Source organism: Lasioglossum baleicum, unplaced genomic scaffold, assembly GCF_051020765.1.
Source record: "Lasioglossum baleicum unplaced genomic scaffold, iyLasBale1 scaffold0142, whole genome shotgun sequence".
Lineage (NCBI taxonomy): Eukaryota > Metazoa > Arthropoda > Insecta > Hymenoptera > Halictidae > Lasioglossum > Lasioglossum baleicum.
Genome location: NW_027469202.1, coordinates 277,601 through 296,632, shown reverse-complemented (window position 1 = coordinate 296,632; position 19,032 = coordinate 277,601). Strand labels below are relative to the sequence as shown.

The window sequence follows — 19,032 nt, the reverse complement described above, 5'->3', positions numbered from 1 at the left end:
TCGCTATTGTTGTTTTCGTTGCGTCAGGATATTGCTGGCGGTAATCTTTTACCATTTGCAGTACCAACTGCTTTTCTTCCTCATTGCGAGCTAAAATTTGATTGTATGTAATCCTGTATTAGCTTAACGGCTCTTTCTGCCGAATCATTGACCACAGGTAAAGCCTTAACTATATCTAAACCTAGTTTGTAAGAATCTTCATCTTGCCAAACTACTGGATCTTTTTTTAAAAATTCTGTCAATATATTAAATCTACTAAAAAATTTTCGGCTTTCGTCTGATATAAAACCTGAAATGTCCTCTTGCATGTGATCGGCCACATTAGTTGGTAAAATGACAAATTTTTTATAATAATCGCCGCTACTAAAAGATCACTAATTGATCAAGAAACTCTTGTTCCTGTTGATCTTGTATCTGGGATCGTCGTTTACAACTCTTTTGTAAGACCTTCCACTTGTGGTATAATGACTCCAATTTCTCGACGCAGCGACTGTTTAACTGAACTGGAATTTTGGCCTTTTCCCACAACACCTCCACTTCTTTAACAACAAGGTGTGCACTAGACCGAAGGTTCAATTTCACTTTCCGCAAATTATAAAATAGCACTCCTAAAACTTGTCGTTTCGATGGCAACTTAGCGTCAATTATCTGATTTTCATCATGTTCTAATAAGAACAGTTTTTCGCGACTTCTACTTTCCATTGGGCTTCTCAATTTATATAGAAATTGAGTAGTCTTCCTGTATGACTACTGTAACGTCTCGCGTCTGCCAAATCTGGATTGAACGACGATGATCACGAGTCCGATTTTGTAAGTTGAGGTGATAGTTGATCAAAGACAACACTTGAGGTTGTATGTTCGCTTACTCGATACTGATGATTACAGTTCGTTAGCTCAGACAGATCTAATCGGTGGTTCTCTGATACATCTAAATCTTACTTCGGTGTGGATGTCGTTTGTTTGAAAAAGCGTGATGATTGGTTGATGGAGTTGAAAGTAATTGGTGGAAAAACTTGTAAGGATAGGAGTAGGAATAGGAGTGGGAGTTTAAGTACGGGTTGTTATAAAATTTTTAACGAGGGTTTACATCTGTTTCCCGGGTGTGCGCTTATGAATTTCAAGATAGGTAAAATTGTAAAAAAGTGGACTTAAGGTCCACGGGGTACATCTGGAGGTAACGTAATAAATTATATTGGGTCATAGGTAATAAATGGATATGTTTAAATATCTGTTATTTGTGGTTCTACGAAAAAATGTCAGAGGAAAAAGTTGCATTGTTCAATATGGTAAATATAATGGCATAAAAACATTTTTTTTTAAAAATCAAATTTTCGAAATTTCAAGGTCATCGTTATTTTTTTAAAAATTAAGGTCATATAATTTTTCCATATTCTTATTTAGAAAAAAATTACAAATCCAACGATATATAATACTTTATAGTTACGATGAATTTCAAAATTTTCAAAATTTTCAATTTAAATGCGCCACGTGATCCTTTTATCCGATCGATCTTAAATTTTGCACAAATTTTTTTCTCACCAAAGAGAACCATTCTGGGGGGCGTCGTGAAAAAAATTCGTTGGTCAAAAAATAAGGACCACCCTAGTGTCAGGTACATAGACGAAGAAAATGATAGCAAGCTTTGTGAACAATTCCTACAATTTGTTCCTGTAACAAGTACTACAGGAAAAAACTTATCTCAGACAACATTAGAATGTTTAAATAACTATGGTATCGATTTATCTTATTTACGTGGGCAAGGTTACGACGCGACGGTGCCGCATCAATGAGCGGAAAGTTTAATGGTGTTCACGCTCATATATCAGCTATACATATATCCACAAGCTTTATATGTTCATTGTGCATCACATAGTTTGAATTTGGCAATTGGAAATGCTGTATCTGTGATTGATATAAGAAATGGCATTGGTATAATTGAAAAAGTACACAATTTCTTCAATACCCCTAAGAGACAAAAAATTCTTATCGACAATATTGATAAACATGTACCGGATACTAAGAGACAGAAACTACGTCAAGTTTGTCCCACTAGGTGGGTGGTACGTCATGAAGCCATCATGACCATGGTGGAATTATATGATGCAGTGATTCATAGTCTTGAAACAATCAGTTCTTGGGAAGACAGAGACTCGTCCTCTAATGCAAAACTATTGATTAATTCGTTGTGTGAATTTGGATTTATAATATCTTTATTTAGCTTGCAAAATATATTTGCGTACACTTTACCACTTTCTAAAATCCAGCAAAAGTCTGATAATGATCTATTAATTGCCCTAAACTTTGTTGATGATGTTGTGGCTCAATTAAGAATCGTTCGTGAAAAACCAGATTCTCCTTTTAAAGATATTTTTGATGAAGCCTGCATAGAAGCTAATAATTTTAATATTGACATTAAAAAACCAAGAATTGCATCAAAACAAACATTAAGGTCTAATGTCCCAGCTGATTCTGTAGAGGAGTATTTTAGGAGAAATATTTTCATTCCATTCATTGACCAAATATTGAATCAACTTCATGAACGTTTCACTCGACACCGCAATACGTTAAAACATTTTTTTATTCTTTTACCAAATGGAAAAGACGCTCCAACAGCAAATCTAATGGATGATTTTCGTCAGTTGTGTGAATTTTATGCCCGTGATTTAATTTCAACAAATCCAGCAATTCTAAACGCGGAATTCAAATTGTGGCGTGCAAAATTTGGAAAAGCGGTTGGAACAGATCCATGCACAAATGCCATTGATGCGATTACGAAATGTGATAAAATGATATATATATATATATATATATCCTAATATTTATAATTTATTAAAAATATTAGCAACGCTTCCGGTGACGACGTGCGTCAGTGAAAGATCATTTTCTACATTAAGAATTTTGAAAACATATTTAAGATCCACAATGACACAACCACGACTAAATGGGTTGGCTTTGTTATACATACACAGAGGCATTAATATAACTGTAACCGAAGTAATTGAAGAGCTGTGTAAAAAGAAAAAAAAACTAGATTTTATTCTGTAAATAAATTTCTATAATCATCTTAATGGATTTTATTTAATGTGCATTAAAAATCTTCTTGTGGGCTGATACAAAATGTTTCAATGTCAGTATTGATGAAGTACATATGTTACGGCAAACGCGATCAATCCGGTGACCATGCATAATAACCGGTTATTATACATAATCACCAATTTACCACATTTACCGTAACACACACAGTGAACCGGACCTACACTCGGACGCCCCAAAAAAGACGGCAACCCCCCAAATATTGCACTACATGATTCTAACCCCTCCGGGAAGCCAGAGCAACTAGTCCACTACAGGATGTGGAAAGAAACCCCTTCAAAAATTGCAATCGATGAAATTCTCTATGTGGGCCCATATTGAAAACCCAGAAAACTAGTAGATCTGTGTCGATTACATGCACTGCGAAAGTCTCATCGAAATCGGTTGATGTGGGAATGCAATTTTTACCATCTTTGAACGTTTGTAGCTCATTGCAACGCCGACCGATTCTGTCGAAACCTTCGGAATACTTTTATTTGACACAGATCCACAAAACGTGTTTTTCAAATTTTCAATACAGGCCCACACAAAAAAGTTGTGAATTGTACAATTCCGATCAATTGCAATCCCCACCAAATCTTCCTCACACATCCCGCAGCAAACCCATCGCTCCAGCCCCCCAAAAAAGCCCAAATCGCACGGCACAAAAACTGAATAAGTCAACGTCCCCCCGGAGCGCCCGAATACCAATCCGGCTCACTGTATATAAAACATGTTTAGCTTTTAAAAGTAAACTCGTGGAACAGCCCTGGGTACCGTCAGGGGATATTTTGTCTAAAAGAAAAAAAAAGGTCATTCATTGTCTAATTCGCGCTAACTGTACATTGGCAATTATTGCACCAGGCCACAAAATTTTGTCCGTTCAACTCGCCCCCCCCCCCCCCCAAGAATAAATCCTGGGTGCGCCACTGGAATGGACATCCTGAGGTCGTGTGTGATATCTGCGAACGGAAATCTTCGACGCGTGCAAGAAGAATCGTCCGTACAAGCTAGCATCCGTGTGCACACTGATTCAAGACAGCTGATGAGGTCGATGCCAGATCGATAAAACAAATGAAGATCTACAGCAAACTACCGCCCAAACATCGCGCGTTGCTATACCAATACATTGTCTATCCTGTTTTCACGAATTTCGTGATTCTTTCTCATTCTGTCTGTGACCGCGAAATATCTCATGTATGTGTATTGACCACATCAGCTGTCTTGAATTAGTGTGCATACGGATGCTAGCTCGTATGGACGATTCTTCTCGCACGCGTCGAAGATTTCCGTTCGCAGAAATCGCATGACCTCAAAGATATTCGTTCCGTCTATGAGCGAGTCTCGCGACGTAAATCAAGTTCAAAGAGTGCAGTGTTTCAACATTAAAGGATTATACCAGTTCTTTACATTCTCCTCATTCCTGTCAGTAAACTTGTACTCTCTGTAAACTCGTAGTGCGTGTGTATGATATTGTAAATAGTGCTAGAGCGTTTATTCCAGTATATTAAGTACGGTGTTATAAACAATTATAGTGCAGGATAAGGATTTGTGGATATGTGTGAGAAGAATTTAAAAGCGAAAGGGCATTGACCCCTTCTACTCGAAAATTCTATAGGGCGGATATTAGAAATGTCCTTGTGGATTTTAACGAGTAGGTAGGTTCAATGTCGTCCAACGATTTTTTAAACATTTTCAACTCGCTAGGGCCCCAAATGAGAACCAAGGTATGCATGCGTTTGTCACTTGATACGAGACTGTCGCGCACCTGTGTGACGTACGCAACGTGCACCGCTGTTGAAAAGTTGCCGCTTTTTGGGCAGATTTTTAACTGTTAATAACTTAATAACGAGGCCGAAATCGCAATTTTTTTATTCTTCGTCCTGTAGGTAAACACCCTGTATGTCAGGCGTGGGCACGGGTGGAGCCCCTCAAACGCCTGCTTCCCCCACCAAGCTTCCTTTCGGTGGCGCTCCTCGTGGTTCTGATGCACGAGGCCCGCGCACTGCTTGCGACAAGCGAAACGAGTCCTTCCTACGTAGTAACGACGGATGCTGGTAGGGGACAGTGGGCGCTACGGTGGCGACAGTTTTGCCTCAATTGAGGCAAAATTGCCCACGCCTGCTGTATGTATACATATTCCATATCAATTTGTGTTCCATATAAATTTGGAATATCAGAAAACGGATTTTAATGGTGGTTTTATATGTGTTAGGAGGTGTACTTCTCAAGCATACATGTAATCCAGTTTTTAGTATTTTTTAATTCATATACAGGGTGGGGCAATAACTACATCCACTTTGAATATTATCCTTATTTGTAAGAATATGAAAAAATGTTATATACGAAACTTATATCCTAACTTATACAGGGTAGGGCAATAACTATGTCCACGTCCACCTTGAATATCTCCGTTATTTGTAATAATATAGAAAAATGTTATAAACAAAATTTGCACGGTAGAGAGAGGGGCATATTGTGACACAAACATTTTCTGCGTGGGTGGAGGCATAGAGGACATTTCAAGGTCACCTTGATTTTTTTTAAACGGAAACACCTACTTTCTGTATCGCGAATCGATAGACTATCGAATTCTGATTAAAAATGTATTGACCTCCATACGTCTTAAATCTAATAGTTAACGAGATATTATTAGAATTTGATACTCTATCGATCTATTGTATAAAAAAAAGAACATTCTATTTAAAAAAGTCAAGGTGACCTTCAAATCTCCTCTATGCTTCCACCCACGCAGAAAATGTTTGTGTCACAATATGCCCCCTCTATACCGTGTAAGTTATGTATAGAACATTTTTCTATATTATTACAAATAATATTTTTATATTTTTTATACAGAAAGATTTTACGAACTAGACGCACGAGATATTCGGCAACATTATACACACATATTCTTCACTTTTAGACAACATAGAACTAGAATCATAATATTCAGTATAATATTATTATTTGTGATATTTTTAGCTATATGTATTAGGCACACTAAATGCATTTTGATTAAATATGAACATATTTTTAATTTTGGCCACAACCAGCGTGATTCCGAACCATTGAGAGCATTGTTAACACAATTTTTCAAATATTTTTAATGATCTGACAAAAGAATGTTTCCAACAAAAGTTGATCAGCATTCACTTTTCTACAATTGTCAGTATAAAAAATTTGATGAAAAATATTTTTTTTATAAAAAATGAAGGTCACCTCAGTTTTTAAAATGTTAACGTATATTTTTTACTTTATAAAATATTCTAACTGGTATATCGATACGAATTCAACGACCTATAATAACATAACATTAACTTCGTTACTATTGTTTTGGCCACAAAAAGCGGGCTTCTGGCCCACTGTAGGTGTCTTAAAATCGTATAAACGTGGAGGGGGTGATTCTACACGAGTAAATGTACAACAAGTAATGTTAAATATGTATATTCTGGAAATTAATATAAAATATTTTCAAAATTCCCAAAATGTTAAACCACTTAATTGAATATCTACAATGGAAAGATTATGCGGTCAGAATTAGTTAGGATTAGATGGCAGGGGGGGGGCAAACCGTCCTCGCATACGAAAATACAGGAGCGGTGTCGGTAAGGTAGGGAGTGACATTGAAAAGGTAAAAAATTTTTTTTCGAATCGCCACAAATCCTTCTGACAATCATCATTTTAGTGAAAGAAGAACCTATTCCCAAAATTTCATCCAATTCTGAGGTTGGACGTAAACGGAAACTTCGCCAAACGGTTTACGAAACTCTGGTATAAAGTATAGTAAACATAGAAAATACTAAACTGCGGATTTTTATACAAAATTCAATTTTTACGGTCACGGATGAAATATAGTTCCATTGTCGAATGAAATAATGCTAATACAAATAGCAATAATTGTGGTGAAAGTACAGTAAATTCGCGTTATTTGTCAGCGACCGCGCACGCGATGGTAGTCAGGTGCCTACTCACTCTACTGACAGCCAACGCTGCAGGGCGGCGATGATCGATCTCGGCTCGGATATATCGATGTGAACCACTAATAATCCACACGAAAAATTAATAGTTATGGAGACATTCTTCTCCAAATGATTGTTAATGCAAGCAATGTTTAAAATGTTCTCTACTACAATTAATGCATTTGCGTAATCGATCGATAAGTCCAAGTCAAACACATTTAAGTGTTACTAAATGCAGTTTCTTAAAATGCAATTTGTTCATAATTATAACAATATACATACATATATCATCACTATAAAAATAAAGTTAATATCACTTTTAAAGTTCTGTAAAACAATTTATATTTCACAAATCTTCTCATGTTTTCAATTTTTACAGTCGAGATTTTAAATGAAAAAATTGACAAAATGTCTAATATTTTTCACAATATATATTCACATAAAATAAAAAATAAACAGAATGACACCAGAAAATGGTAATACAAGTTTTTAGATAAACGAAACTTCATATAAAAGAGCTTTCCTTAATAAACTATCAAATAACACGTCGACGATTTACTTCATCTCAAATGCTAATGAATTTACTTCTTTTTTTATAGATGAATTTCGTATTTTCAAAATCTTCTGTTTTGACAAAGTGGTACAAGAAAGTGAAAATTGATTCGTTCAGGTAATGGTTCATACTACGTATGTTTCAGTCGAAAAATTGTTAGACAAACAACTCCTAATTAAGTAGTTAATCGAATAATTACAGCAAGGGAAGTATATTGGTGGACTATTTCGTCGAATTGAAGAACTTGGAGGAAGAAATCAATACGCAAGAGTTGAAAGCCATTTTCCATCATTCATTGCAGACATACAACACAAACAGATGGAATGAAACAAAAGTAAAGGACTCGATAAGATTAGGATCGTATATCATTGATCCAAGTTACACGGACTTTGTTGGTATGTTATTTAATGTATAAATATTTTTTCTAATATATACATCACTTTATTGCTCCCCTCAGGAGCAATAATCTTTACGATTCCCACTCCCCTTCCCTCTTTCTTCGCATTTCCGCCTGACGTCGCACTTATAACTTAACTTTAATCTAACTTAAATCTATCTTATATCCTAACTTATACAGGGTAGGGCAATAACTATGTTATAAACAAAATTTGCACGGTAGAGAGAGGGACATGTTGGGACTCAAACATTTTCTGCGTGGGTGGAGGCATAGAGGACCTTTCAAGGCCATCTTGATTTTTTAAAATGGAAACACCTACTTTCTGTATCATGAATCGATAGAATTCTGAGAAAAAATGTATTGACCTCTATATGTCCTAAATCTAATAGTTTACGAGATATTATCGAAACAATTTTCTTTCTTCTTTGGATAATATCTCATTAACTATTACATTTAGGGCATATGAAGGTCAACACTTTTGTACTCAGAATTTGATACTCGTTTAAGAGGGCAGCACGGTTGCATAGGCAGAATTCATAACCGAACTGCCTACGTTCAGAATGCCTTACATCTGTATCACAATAAGTATCGGCAGGGTGCGCTGTCCAAAATCGAGCAGATTCCGAGCAGATTCCGAGCATCTTCAGCTTCGAGCAGCGTTCTGACAGCATAATGCTCGTCATCTGCTAGCATCGTACGATTGCAGACTATGCTCGATATCTGCTCGAGGCCGAGCTGGCTAACTGAGCTGTTCCCCCATCCAACCTCATGCATACTTTCCATACTTGCTCCTCCTCCCGTCCACACACTCTACATTTTCTCGATTCCTCATCATCCATCCAATATTTCCCATCTATCATCTCATTTCCCAACCAGAATTTAGCCACCCCCTGCCATCTAATCTCCTCCCATCTTTTCCTCAAATATCCCGACAGCCCGTCTCCCTTCTCCAACCCGTACCATTTACTATTCTATTGTATCTAGACTTTCCTACCTTCTCCCACCTCTCCTCCTTCTGCAGTTTCTTTTCTCTTTGCTCTAACTCTTCGCTCACTATCCCTCCCTTTTCCTCTAATATTTTATTCATCCCCTCCGCTGTCCACCCCCTCTTATAAAAAAAGACCCATCTCTCCTTCTGCCACCCGTCCCCTACTTCCCCTTCCTATCCCCTTCTTTTATCTTTTTCCAACATAAATGCGACAAAACTCCCCCTCCCCCTTCTCAGTTACCTGCGCCCTTAAGCCCACCCTCCCCCTCAACAGCTCCATTTGCAGCTCCGACCTCATCATATACCCCGGCATACATCTTCCCACTTTTTTTTTGTTTAGAGGCAGTGGGGAAATGGATGTTACGCAACCTCCCCCCCCCCACTCTCCTGATGATGGTTCTCGTGTCGTAGTAGCTAGGTACCTCCTTTTTTTGTCGCGTGAAAATGCGTTACGCATACCCCGGCACCCTGGGAGGAAGCCGGGGTCATGTGGGGCTTCTTCGGGGAGGCGGTCGCCAAGCTAACAAAGCTTACCGATCCTCTCCCCCAGAGTACCCACTAAAAACACACGCCCGCCTAACAATAAGCTACAGGGGAAGTGCCTGGATCACGCGAGTACTCTACAGGTCACTTCCCAGCTAAACATTCACCCCGCGAGGGAGGGGTTAACCTCCCCCGCTACTTAAGCTGACCGGACCCCGGGCGGAGAGAGCCGCTCGGAGGGGGGACCCGAAGGTTCCCGCCCCGGCCAGGGCAAGAGAGCACCGACACCGGTAAGGGAGGGTCGTCGGAGGTGCATCCGAGACGCTCCGACCCTCCCCACCTCGCCACCCCGCACCTCCCCCCAAGACCTAGGCTCCGGGGGTGGCCGGCACCCCATCAAGACTTGGGTCTAAGGGCACCGGTCCACCCCGAGAGGAGTTAAACTCCTCCCTGGGAACTAGGTACCTCCTGTGGTCCGCTATCAACTAGGAGGACATTCTACGACCCTCAACCACGATCCTGTTCTTTGTTTGTACATCTTACAACCCTTAGGACCCACCTCAAATACCTTTTCAGCATTCTCTCCAGACTTCCCTCTTCTTCCACCCCCAGATTTCCACGCCACAGCTCATCACCCTGCAAATTAATTTGTGGACTAGCCAGATCCTCCTACCCCAGTCTTTCTCTTATGTATAAATATTATGTTGTGAAATTATTTCAATGTATTCTATTGAAAATCATTCTTTTTAGTGATACCTAAAGCTACTGCTCCTCAATATATTGATAAAGACGACAAACTGATGCCGCAGTGGGCTATTGCTGTGATTGTAATCGGAGTTGGCGGACTACTCTTTATTATTATATTTGGTGTTTCTGTTGTAAGTAACATATCGCGACAAGACATTTTCTATTACACTTTTTAATAATATTTATCATTATATAAGTAGACAATAAAATCGGCTGCTCTGAAACTTGCGTAACCAGAAATTTTTGCCTTCTTCATATGCAATTTAGTCGATTTGGATGAGAAAATTCCACAAATACAAGTTTCCATCCTAAGAGATCAGTGGTACAAAAGTTATGAGTGCTTAAAGTTGAGCGATTTTCAGTACTTTTGACAGGTAAGGGTGCCACCATGTTGAAATGTAGTGAGGGTCGGGCACCACTAGGTAGCAGCACAAGCACGCGGTGATGCCGATAATTAATAAGTTGGTTGGTAGTTAGGTCAGATCGTGTGGGGAGCGGAGAGGGCCGGTCTAACGGCTACGCTTGGGAATCTATAGGGTTTTCCTAAATAGACTATAGGAAGTTTCTTTTAAATAAAAAACATATTATTTTTAATTTTATTGGTCTTTTAATTTAATTATCGCGGTTGGGCTGCGCTCGATAAGTGGCGCGCGACCGTCACTACCCAGCAACATGGCGGCACTCTTACCTATCAAAAACACTGAAAATCGCTCAACTTTGAACACTCATAACTTTTGAATCGTTGAGTTTCTAGGATCAAAACTTCGATTTTTGACATTTTTTCGTCCAGGTCTACTGGATTACATAGGAGAAAGGTAAAAATTTCTGGTGACCCAAGTTACAGTTTAACCAAAATGTGCGTTGCGGCAAAAACGTGATTGAAGTTTTTTTACTGACACCGCTACGCCGGAGCATCCTTCTCCTGAAATTGTTATACCTTTGTCATTTCAATGAACCTGAGCATAAAATTTCGGGAAAGTATTTAAAAACACTTTAAATACCTTGAAAGGTTTGTACTTTTAAAAAATACTTACTATTTCTAAAAATCGATCTTTGACCCGTCTATATGAGACTGCCCCCTTAAAGCTGTGCCGGCAAACTGACGGATTTTAGATTTTACAATTTTTGAAATTTGTAGACTATACAGGGTGAGTCCGAAGAAACAGAACACCTAAGTATCTCCGTTACTTTTCGTTGTACAAAAAAACTTCTTAGGACAAAGTTACACTGTTTGAAGGGCCACATGTAACGGTGTAAACGAAAAAATTTTCGAGGTCATTTTCTTATGAGATTTCAAGGTCATCGATATTTTTTTAAACGGAATGAGGTATTTTTTAATACATCAATCGATGCAACTGGACATTCGTTATAAAAAAGTACTAACCTATGTATGTCGAAAAGTTAGTAGTTCAGGAGATATTTCAATTTAAATAACTCTAAAACACCATTACTGTCGTACTAACAATAAGACGTTACACAAGTGAGTAAACGCTAACATCAATTTCAATTTCAATGTCAATTTTTCAGTTTCAACTTCAACTTTTCAATTTCAATTCTTTAAGTTCAACTTCAATTGCAACTCTTCTACTTCGAATTCAACTTCAATTTCAACTCTTCTACTTCGATTTCAACTTCAATTTCAACTCTTCCATTTCAACTTCAATTTCTATTCTTCCATTTCAACTTCAATTTCTACTCTTCCTTTTCAATTTAAATTTTTCAATTTCATTTCGTTAATATCAACTTTTCAATACCAACTCTTCAACTTCAATTTCAACCTCAGTTTTCCAATTTCAACGTCAATTTCAATATCAACCCTTCAACTTCAACTCTTCAATTTCAACTTCAATTTTTCAATTTCAATTCGTTAATTTCAAATCTTCAATTTCATTTTCAACGTCAATTTTTCAATTTCAATTTCAACTCTCCAATTTACACTAGCAAGTAAACGCTAACGTCTTAGTACGACAGTAATGGTGTTTTAGAGTTATTTAAATTGAAATATCTCCTGAACTACTAACTTTTCGACATACATAGGTTAGTACTTTTTTATAACGAATGTCCAGCTGCATCGATTGATGTATTAAAAAATACCTCATTCTACTTAAAAAAATATCAATGACCTTGAAAATTTTTTCCCTCACACCGTTACATGTGGCCCTTCAAACAGTGTAACTTTGTCCTAAGAAGTTTTTTTGTACAACGAAAAGTAACGGAGATATTTAGGTGTCCTGTTTCTTCGGACTCACCCTGTATAAAGAAAATTCTGACTAAATTCTAAGACAACACAAACTAGTTAGTTGTAGTACTTGATGGTTATATTATTAACTACAATTAGAATTACTAGAATTAAGATTAAAATAAAATAAATGGAAGTAAACCCTTGTATTTCAGAAATTCTCATACATCATAAATACATAAATAAATAAAGACTAGCATCCTAAATATGTATAATAAATTACATTTTTAATAATCACACTTACTTGCATGTACGTTTAATAAAAATAAATTTAATTTATCATGTAATTCACTTTTAGCTCTTAAATCGTCATGGCTCAAAATTAAAACCATCTACAACTGCGATTTACGATGAAGAAGTATCGAAAACTATAACCCAGAGATCCACGGATTATTCAAAACCAGTGCACACAATATGGACTGATCCTGATGTTTCTTGGAATGACAAATCTTTTGAATCAACTTCTAATAAGGTAATAATCATTTTAAATGTTGTAGAATGTAGACGGATGAGAGAGAGGATTAAAAATGTTCCCAAATTAAATTGATGTTTGTTCGTTCTATTTGACAGGCTTCTCAATGGTATCACTTTTTTCTAGCAAGTTTCAAAGCGCTACGCTAGAGTGGTTCTTATTTCGACTTTGATTTTTTTTACGGCACCCCCCAAGAATGTTCCAATTGAAAAAAAATCTGTGCAAAGTTTGAGCTCGGCGAATAACGAGAAAACGTGACCCACGACCCTTAAACATTCAAATACATAATTAATTAAATGCTCATGACATCGTTTTTCTAGAATATCTTCTAAATTACATTGACTGTATCGAAATACAGGGTGAGTCCGAAGAAACAGAACACCTAAATATCTCCGTTACTTTTCGTTGTACAAAAAAACTTCTTAGGATAAAGTTACACTGTTTGAAGGGCCACATATAACGGTATAAGGAAAAAATTTTCAAGGTCATTTTTTTACAAGATTTCAGGGTCATTGATATTTTTTTTAATGGAATGAGGTATTTTTAACTTCCCGACTTTATAGGGGAGTTATTGTAATGACCCCGAATATCGAAAATCGATTTTTTAGCAGATCTTCACGTTTCATGGTCATTGCAGTCATTTTAGTCTATTTTCAACAAAATGTTCGTATGTGTGTGTGTGTGTGTGCGCGCGCGCGCGCACGCGCGCGTATGTCCGTTTCTATGTAATCAAATTTTTCGTTAACGTTTTCAGAAAAAGCAACAACGCGATCAGGATGATGAATGATGCAATCGATGTGCCCCGCTGTAACTTAGAGCTGATTAGATTTTGGTCCATTTTGGTCAAGTAGTTTTTTAGTTTTTTTAGTTTTTTTCGAAAGAAGTTCATTCAACAATGCAATTTATACGAGAGAACGGAAAGTTTCCACCGAAGAAACAAACGTAATTACACAAAAAATGTTTTTTTCGATTTTTTTAAAATTAAAAAAAAAATTTTTTTTATTTTTTTTTTGTACCTTACGATGATGTTTCCGCTTACAATAATCGAAAATTATCCCAATGCAAGAGTGAGTTAATCATCTCTACTCCCGAGAATACATTTCCAAAGACTATCGATGAAAGTACAAAAAAAATTTATATTACAATCTTTAAAAAAACAATCAGTTCAAAACGAATTATTAACTGAGCTTAAATTGAAAATTAATATAAACTATATGATAATTATTAATAACATTGATGTTGAAAACGGATTGGTTAATGGAGCACACACATGCGGAATATTAAAATTTATTACTTTTCAAGAAAATACTAAAATTCCGTCTATATTGTGGTTAGATTTTCAATTGGCCAGAGTAGGAGTGAAAGTAAGAACTCGTTATCGTGATTATATGAAAAATGCAAATATTGATCAAAATTTTACACCAATAATAAAAATATCGAATCAAGTAAATATGTCGAGTGACGAAAAATATCAAATCACACGTAGTCGATTTCCAGAGGTTCCTGCTGAAGCGATTACGATTCATAAAAGTCAGGGACAAACATACGAGAAAGTATGTTTGGATTTTAAAAAATCAGAAAGGCGAACTTTACAAATGTTGTATGTACCACTGAGCCGAGTTTCAAAATTGAGAACGGTTTATATATTTTGGGACAATTTAAATTAACACTATCGAAGAAAACCAAGATCAATACTGCAAACCCGGATAATGAGGAGTTGTATCGTTTGCGAAAAACTAATTAAGACAATTTATTTTGCAACATTAGTATGCTATAACAAGGAACCAAGCGAGCAACGAGCATACGATGTTGGTTTAATGCGACGCCATATAGCAAACATTTTGATAAGTAGAAAACTAATGAATTTCCCTGAAAACGTATTTTCTTATTAAAACGTACACTTAATAATGATAATAATATACTGCAACTAACGAATCGGGAAGTTCTTTGTGTGGCTCGTGGAGAGTCACATACCAAATAAAAAAAAACATTAATAGCTATAGGTACTACTAGCCATGCGTATTGTCCGACCGCCGAGAGTTGGCACGAGAAACTCGTAGGTACCACGTGACGCCCCTACTACGCGCTACACGTCTTCCGCGATTGGCCGAATCGCTTGACGAAGGCAGCAAACGAGCGTCGTGAGTGTGACTGCAACAGAGCGATGTGGCGACGCCAGCTCAGAACATTGGCGTAACCCTCCTTCTATGATCAGGTAAACGGCTTAAACCCAGTGGCGGATCTAACGATAAGCGGACTAAACGGCCGCGTGGGGCCCTGGGATACCATAGGGCCCCGAATTTTAAATAAATAAATTTATTACATTTAATGTGCAACACACACACGGTATGAAATTTTTCATTACTTTTCTTTTTTAATAAGTTTGTGAGAGTTTTCTTGCACCTTTTATTTCTAACTTGAGTTTGAGGGCCCCAAAATGTTTACCGCTTGGGGCCTCCACTTGACTTGAGCCGCCACTGCTTAAGCCGTTAAGTTAAAAGTCTAAATTTTTTTTGTAATAGAACACAAAGAAGACAGAATATTCCTGAAAATTGGTTTTAAAAAAATATTCTCATAACGCGTCTGACTTGTTATTATAAGGTAAAAGACTAAGAATATGATATAAAATATACGTGACATTTACATTTTATTAATGCAGTAAGACTCCAGTCTTCGCGGTTAGTGAATCAGAGAATATTATATGCCCCCCCGTTGTTTACGCGGATTCTACTTATTTACGTCTATGTTAACCGGTCACGCCCAACGTCGAAGCGTAAGAGTGGGGTCGGCAGCCTTGCGTCAAGAGTGGGGACTCGGCGAGTCCCCCTGCACCCCACTGACGAGATTCTGTGCCAACTCTCAGCGGACGGACAATACCTCTAACCCTTTCGCAAGAGCAGTCCTATCCGCGAGCAAAAACAACCCTACTCGCGAGCGAGCGAAGCGAGCGAGCAACAATAACCTTCTAGTTTAATACATCAATCGATGCAGCTGGACATTCGTTATAAAAAAGTACTAATCCATGTATGTCGAAAAGTTAGTAATTCAGGAAATATTTCAATTTAAATGTTAACCGGTCACGCCCAACGTCGAAGCGTAAGAGTGGGGTCGGCAGCCTTGCGTCAAGAGTGGGGACTCGGCGAGTCCCCCTGCACCCCACTGACGAGATTCTGTGCCAACTCTCAGCGGACGGACAATACCTCTAACCCTTTCGCAAGAGCAGTCCTATCCGCGAGCAAAAACAACCCTACTCGCGAGCGAGCGAAGCGAGCGAGCAACAATAACCTTCTAGTTTAATACATCAATCGATGCAGCTGGACATTCGTTATAAAAAAGTACTAATCCATGTATGTCGAAAAGTTAGTAATTCAGGAAATATTTCAATTTAAATAACTCTAAAACACCATTACTGTCGTACTAACAATAAGACGTTAGCGTTTAGAGCCGGTTCAGACACGGCGGAAACCGCGCGTTTCCGGCCGCGCGATTTTTGTTTTTGATTGTTCGACCGCGCGATTGCGTGTGAAGTGAACGAATCCATATACGCTAACGCAAATAAGGTCCGCGCGGTCGAAAACGCGCGGAATCCGCCGTGTCTGAACGGGATCTTACTTACTTGTGTAACGTTTTAGTACGTCAGTAATGTTGTTTTAGAGTTATTTGAATTGAAATATCTCCTGAACTACTAACTTTTCGACATACATAGTTTAGTACCTTTTTATAACGAATGTCCAGCTGCATCGATTGATGTATTAAAAAATATCTCATTCCATTTAAAAAAATATCGATGACCTTGAAATCTTGTAAAAAGTGACCTTGAAAATTTTTTCCCTTACACCGTTACATGTGGCCCTTCAAACAGTGTAACTTTGTCCTAAGAAGTTTTTTTGTACAACGAAAAGTAACGGAGATATTTAGGTGTTCTGTTTCTTCGAACTTACCCTGTATACCTGTATCGAACTACAGGGTGTTTCGTCTAAAACAGGACACCTAAATATCTCTTCAGGTTATTGTGATGGAAAAAATGTTTGTTACGTAATGTGTATGGTGTCAATGGACCAAATATGTGACACGAATATTTTTTTCCGAAGGTCATTTTTTCGGAGTTATCAAGGTCATCGATGTTTTTTGATACATAACTACATTTTTATTGTATTGCATCGGGTAACTGATCGAAAAGTACATTCAGATATGTATAATAACATGACCTTGAGCTTGATCTGAAGGTAAAACTTTAATTTTCGAAGATCAAGGTCATTTTAAGGTCATGTTATTATACATATCTGAATGTATTTTTCGATCAGTTACCCGATGCAATAAAATAAAAATGTAGTTGTGTATCAAAAACCATCGATGACCTTTGGAAAAAAATATTCTTGCCAGATATTTGGTCCATTGATGATATGCTTCGAGCGACGTTCGGCCAGTATAATGCATGTTAGGTGGCCTCCGCACGCTGGCCTCGATTTCTGCCTCGACAGGCCTGGTTGACGGGGTAGTTCTTTTTTGTCTGTCGTAAATTTAAATAGTTTAAATACGATATATGTCAGTTGGATATCGTACAACCACAAAACTATATATTATTTGTGAGAAAAATATAACACGATGAATTCATTTACAGGTACTCGTCGAAAAACCATTTCCAGACAATAAAAAATACAACATGTACGATAGTTGGCGATCGGAATGGAATGGCTACTACAATAACGGGTCTCACACCAGCAGCAAATACGAGGGCTACGACAGCACGACAAATTTATCGAGTCGGCATCATCCTGATTATGACACGAATTTCTAGTTGAGTAATAAAATAAACTTTCGATCAATCTATTTCTATTTAATTCATTCTCAGTGCCTTAACTATGCCATCGAATTTCATCATCCTAAAAGTAGGTACGTGTCCATCTGACAATGAGAGCAAAACTATCGCGAGTGACACTCGCTATCAAGAACCAAATTCGTCAGTGTAGACAGTGCGCCCAGATTTCACGCTTTTTTTCGTGCATGCGCGGCTTTTCAGCCTCAGTAAAGTACGCTTCGCGAGGAAATGTGGCACCTTGAGCGCCATGCCGAATGGAACTGATTATGAAAAACGAATGAATGACAAGTGTATTTGTATATATATTCGTATATACATATGAAATATTGAAATATAATATATACATATGAATTGTTATAATATATATATATTCGATTTCGATGAAATTTTCAGTATGCATATAAGTTACCGAAATCTATAAAACACATTTTTTAAATTATCGTTACAGGCCCAGATAAAAAAGTTGGCAAAACATCATATTTTAAAATTTTGTATAATTCCTACCAATTGCAATCGTAATAAATTTTAGTTTACTTATTCTCTAGCGAACTAGTCGGTCTAACATCTTAAAAAAATTCAAGTCCTTTGGACCAATTTCTAAAAAGTTATGCGATTTTTAAGCGTGTCCACTTATTATCGCCGCTGACTGTAGCTGCCTCAGGGCTCTGCTACATCATCGCATCGGCCGCAACATAGCTATACGTTACTATTTTGACGCGCATGCGCGAAAAAAAGCGTGGAATCTGGGCGCACTGAGTGTAGACCAGGCATGGGCAGAAATAGCGCCGAAGCTAGGGAATTCTCGGTGGACGCCTACTTCTCCCGCCCGCGCGTCTTGCTCCCCGTGGCGCCGTATGCACTGCGCGTGGCGCGTTGGGGCGACTCGCGTACCCATAGGTTTCCACATTACCCTATACTTTTCCACTACCCCATAATTTTCCACATTTATTTTTTCAAAATTATCGTGTCGCGCAGTGGAATAGGCCTATAGGGGAAACCACTTACAAAAAAAACGCATTGACCATAGTACCTCATGGGTAATGTGGAAACCTATGGGTACGCGAGTCGCCCCAACGCACCACGCGCAGTGCATACCAGTGCATACGGCGTGCGGTAGGTACGGGCCTGAGGAGCTCCGCGGGACTATGGCCACCACGGGGAGCGAGACGCGCGGGCGGGAGAAGTAGGCGTCCACCGAGAATTCCCTAGCTTCGGCGCTATTTCTGCCCATGCCTGGTGTAGACGGTACCACAGCCTACTCTAGTACTAGCCGTCAGTGATTCCAGACGGGTCACCATTTTTC

General features: G+C 38.0%; 1 protein-coding gene across 1 annotated transcript in view; it reads left to right on the top strand.

The window, feature by feature from the left end:
• Positions 1–17,740, top strand: part of LOC143220022 (uncharacterized) — a 54,707-nt gene extending 36,967 nt beyond the window's left edge. Inside the window, exons 6-10 of the mRNA XM_076445782.1 lie at positions 7,631–7,701; positions 7,786–7,979; positions 10,203–10,330; positions 12,737–12,910; positions 17,532–17,740. Of these exons, the coding sequence (XP_076301897.1) occupies positions 7,631–7,701; positions 7,786–7,979; positions 10,203–10,330; positions 12,737–12,910; positions 17,532–17,708 (744 nt within the window). The 3' untranslated portion in view covers positions 17,709–17,740. The remainder of the gene's footprint in view (positions 1–7,630; positions 7,702–7,785; positions 7,980–10,202; positions 10,331–12,736; positions 12,911–17,531) is intronic.
• The last annotated feature ends 1,292 nt before the right edge of the window (positions 17,741–19,032 follow it).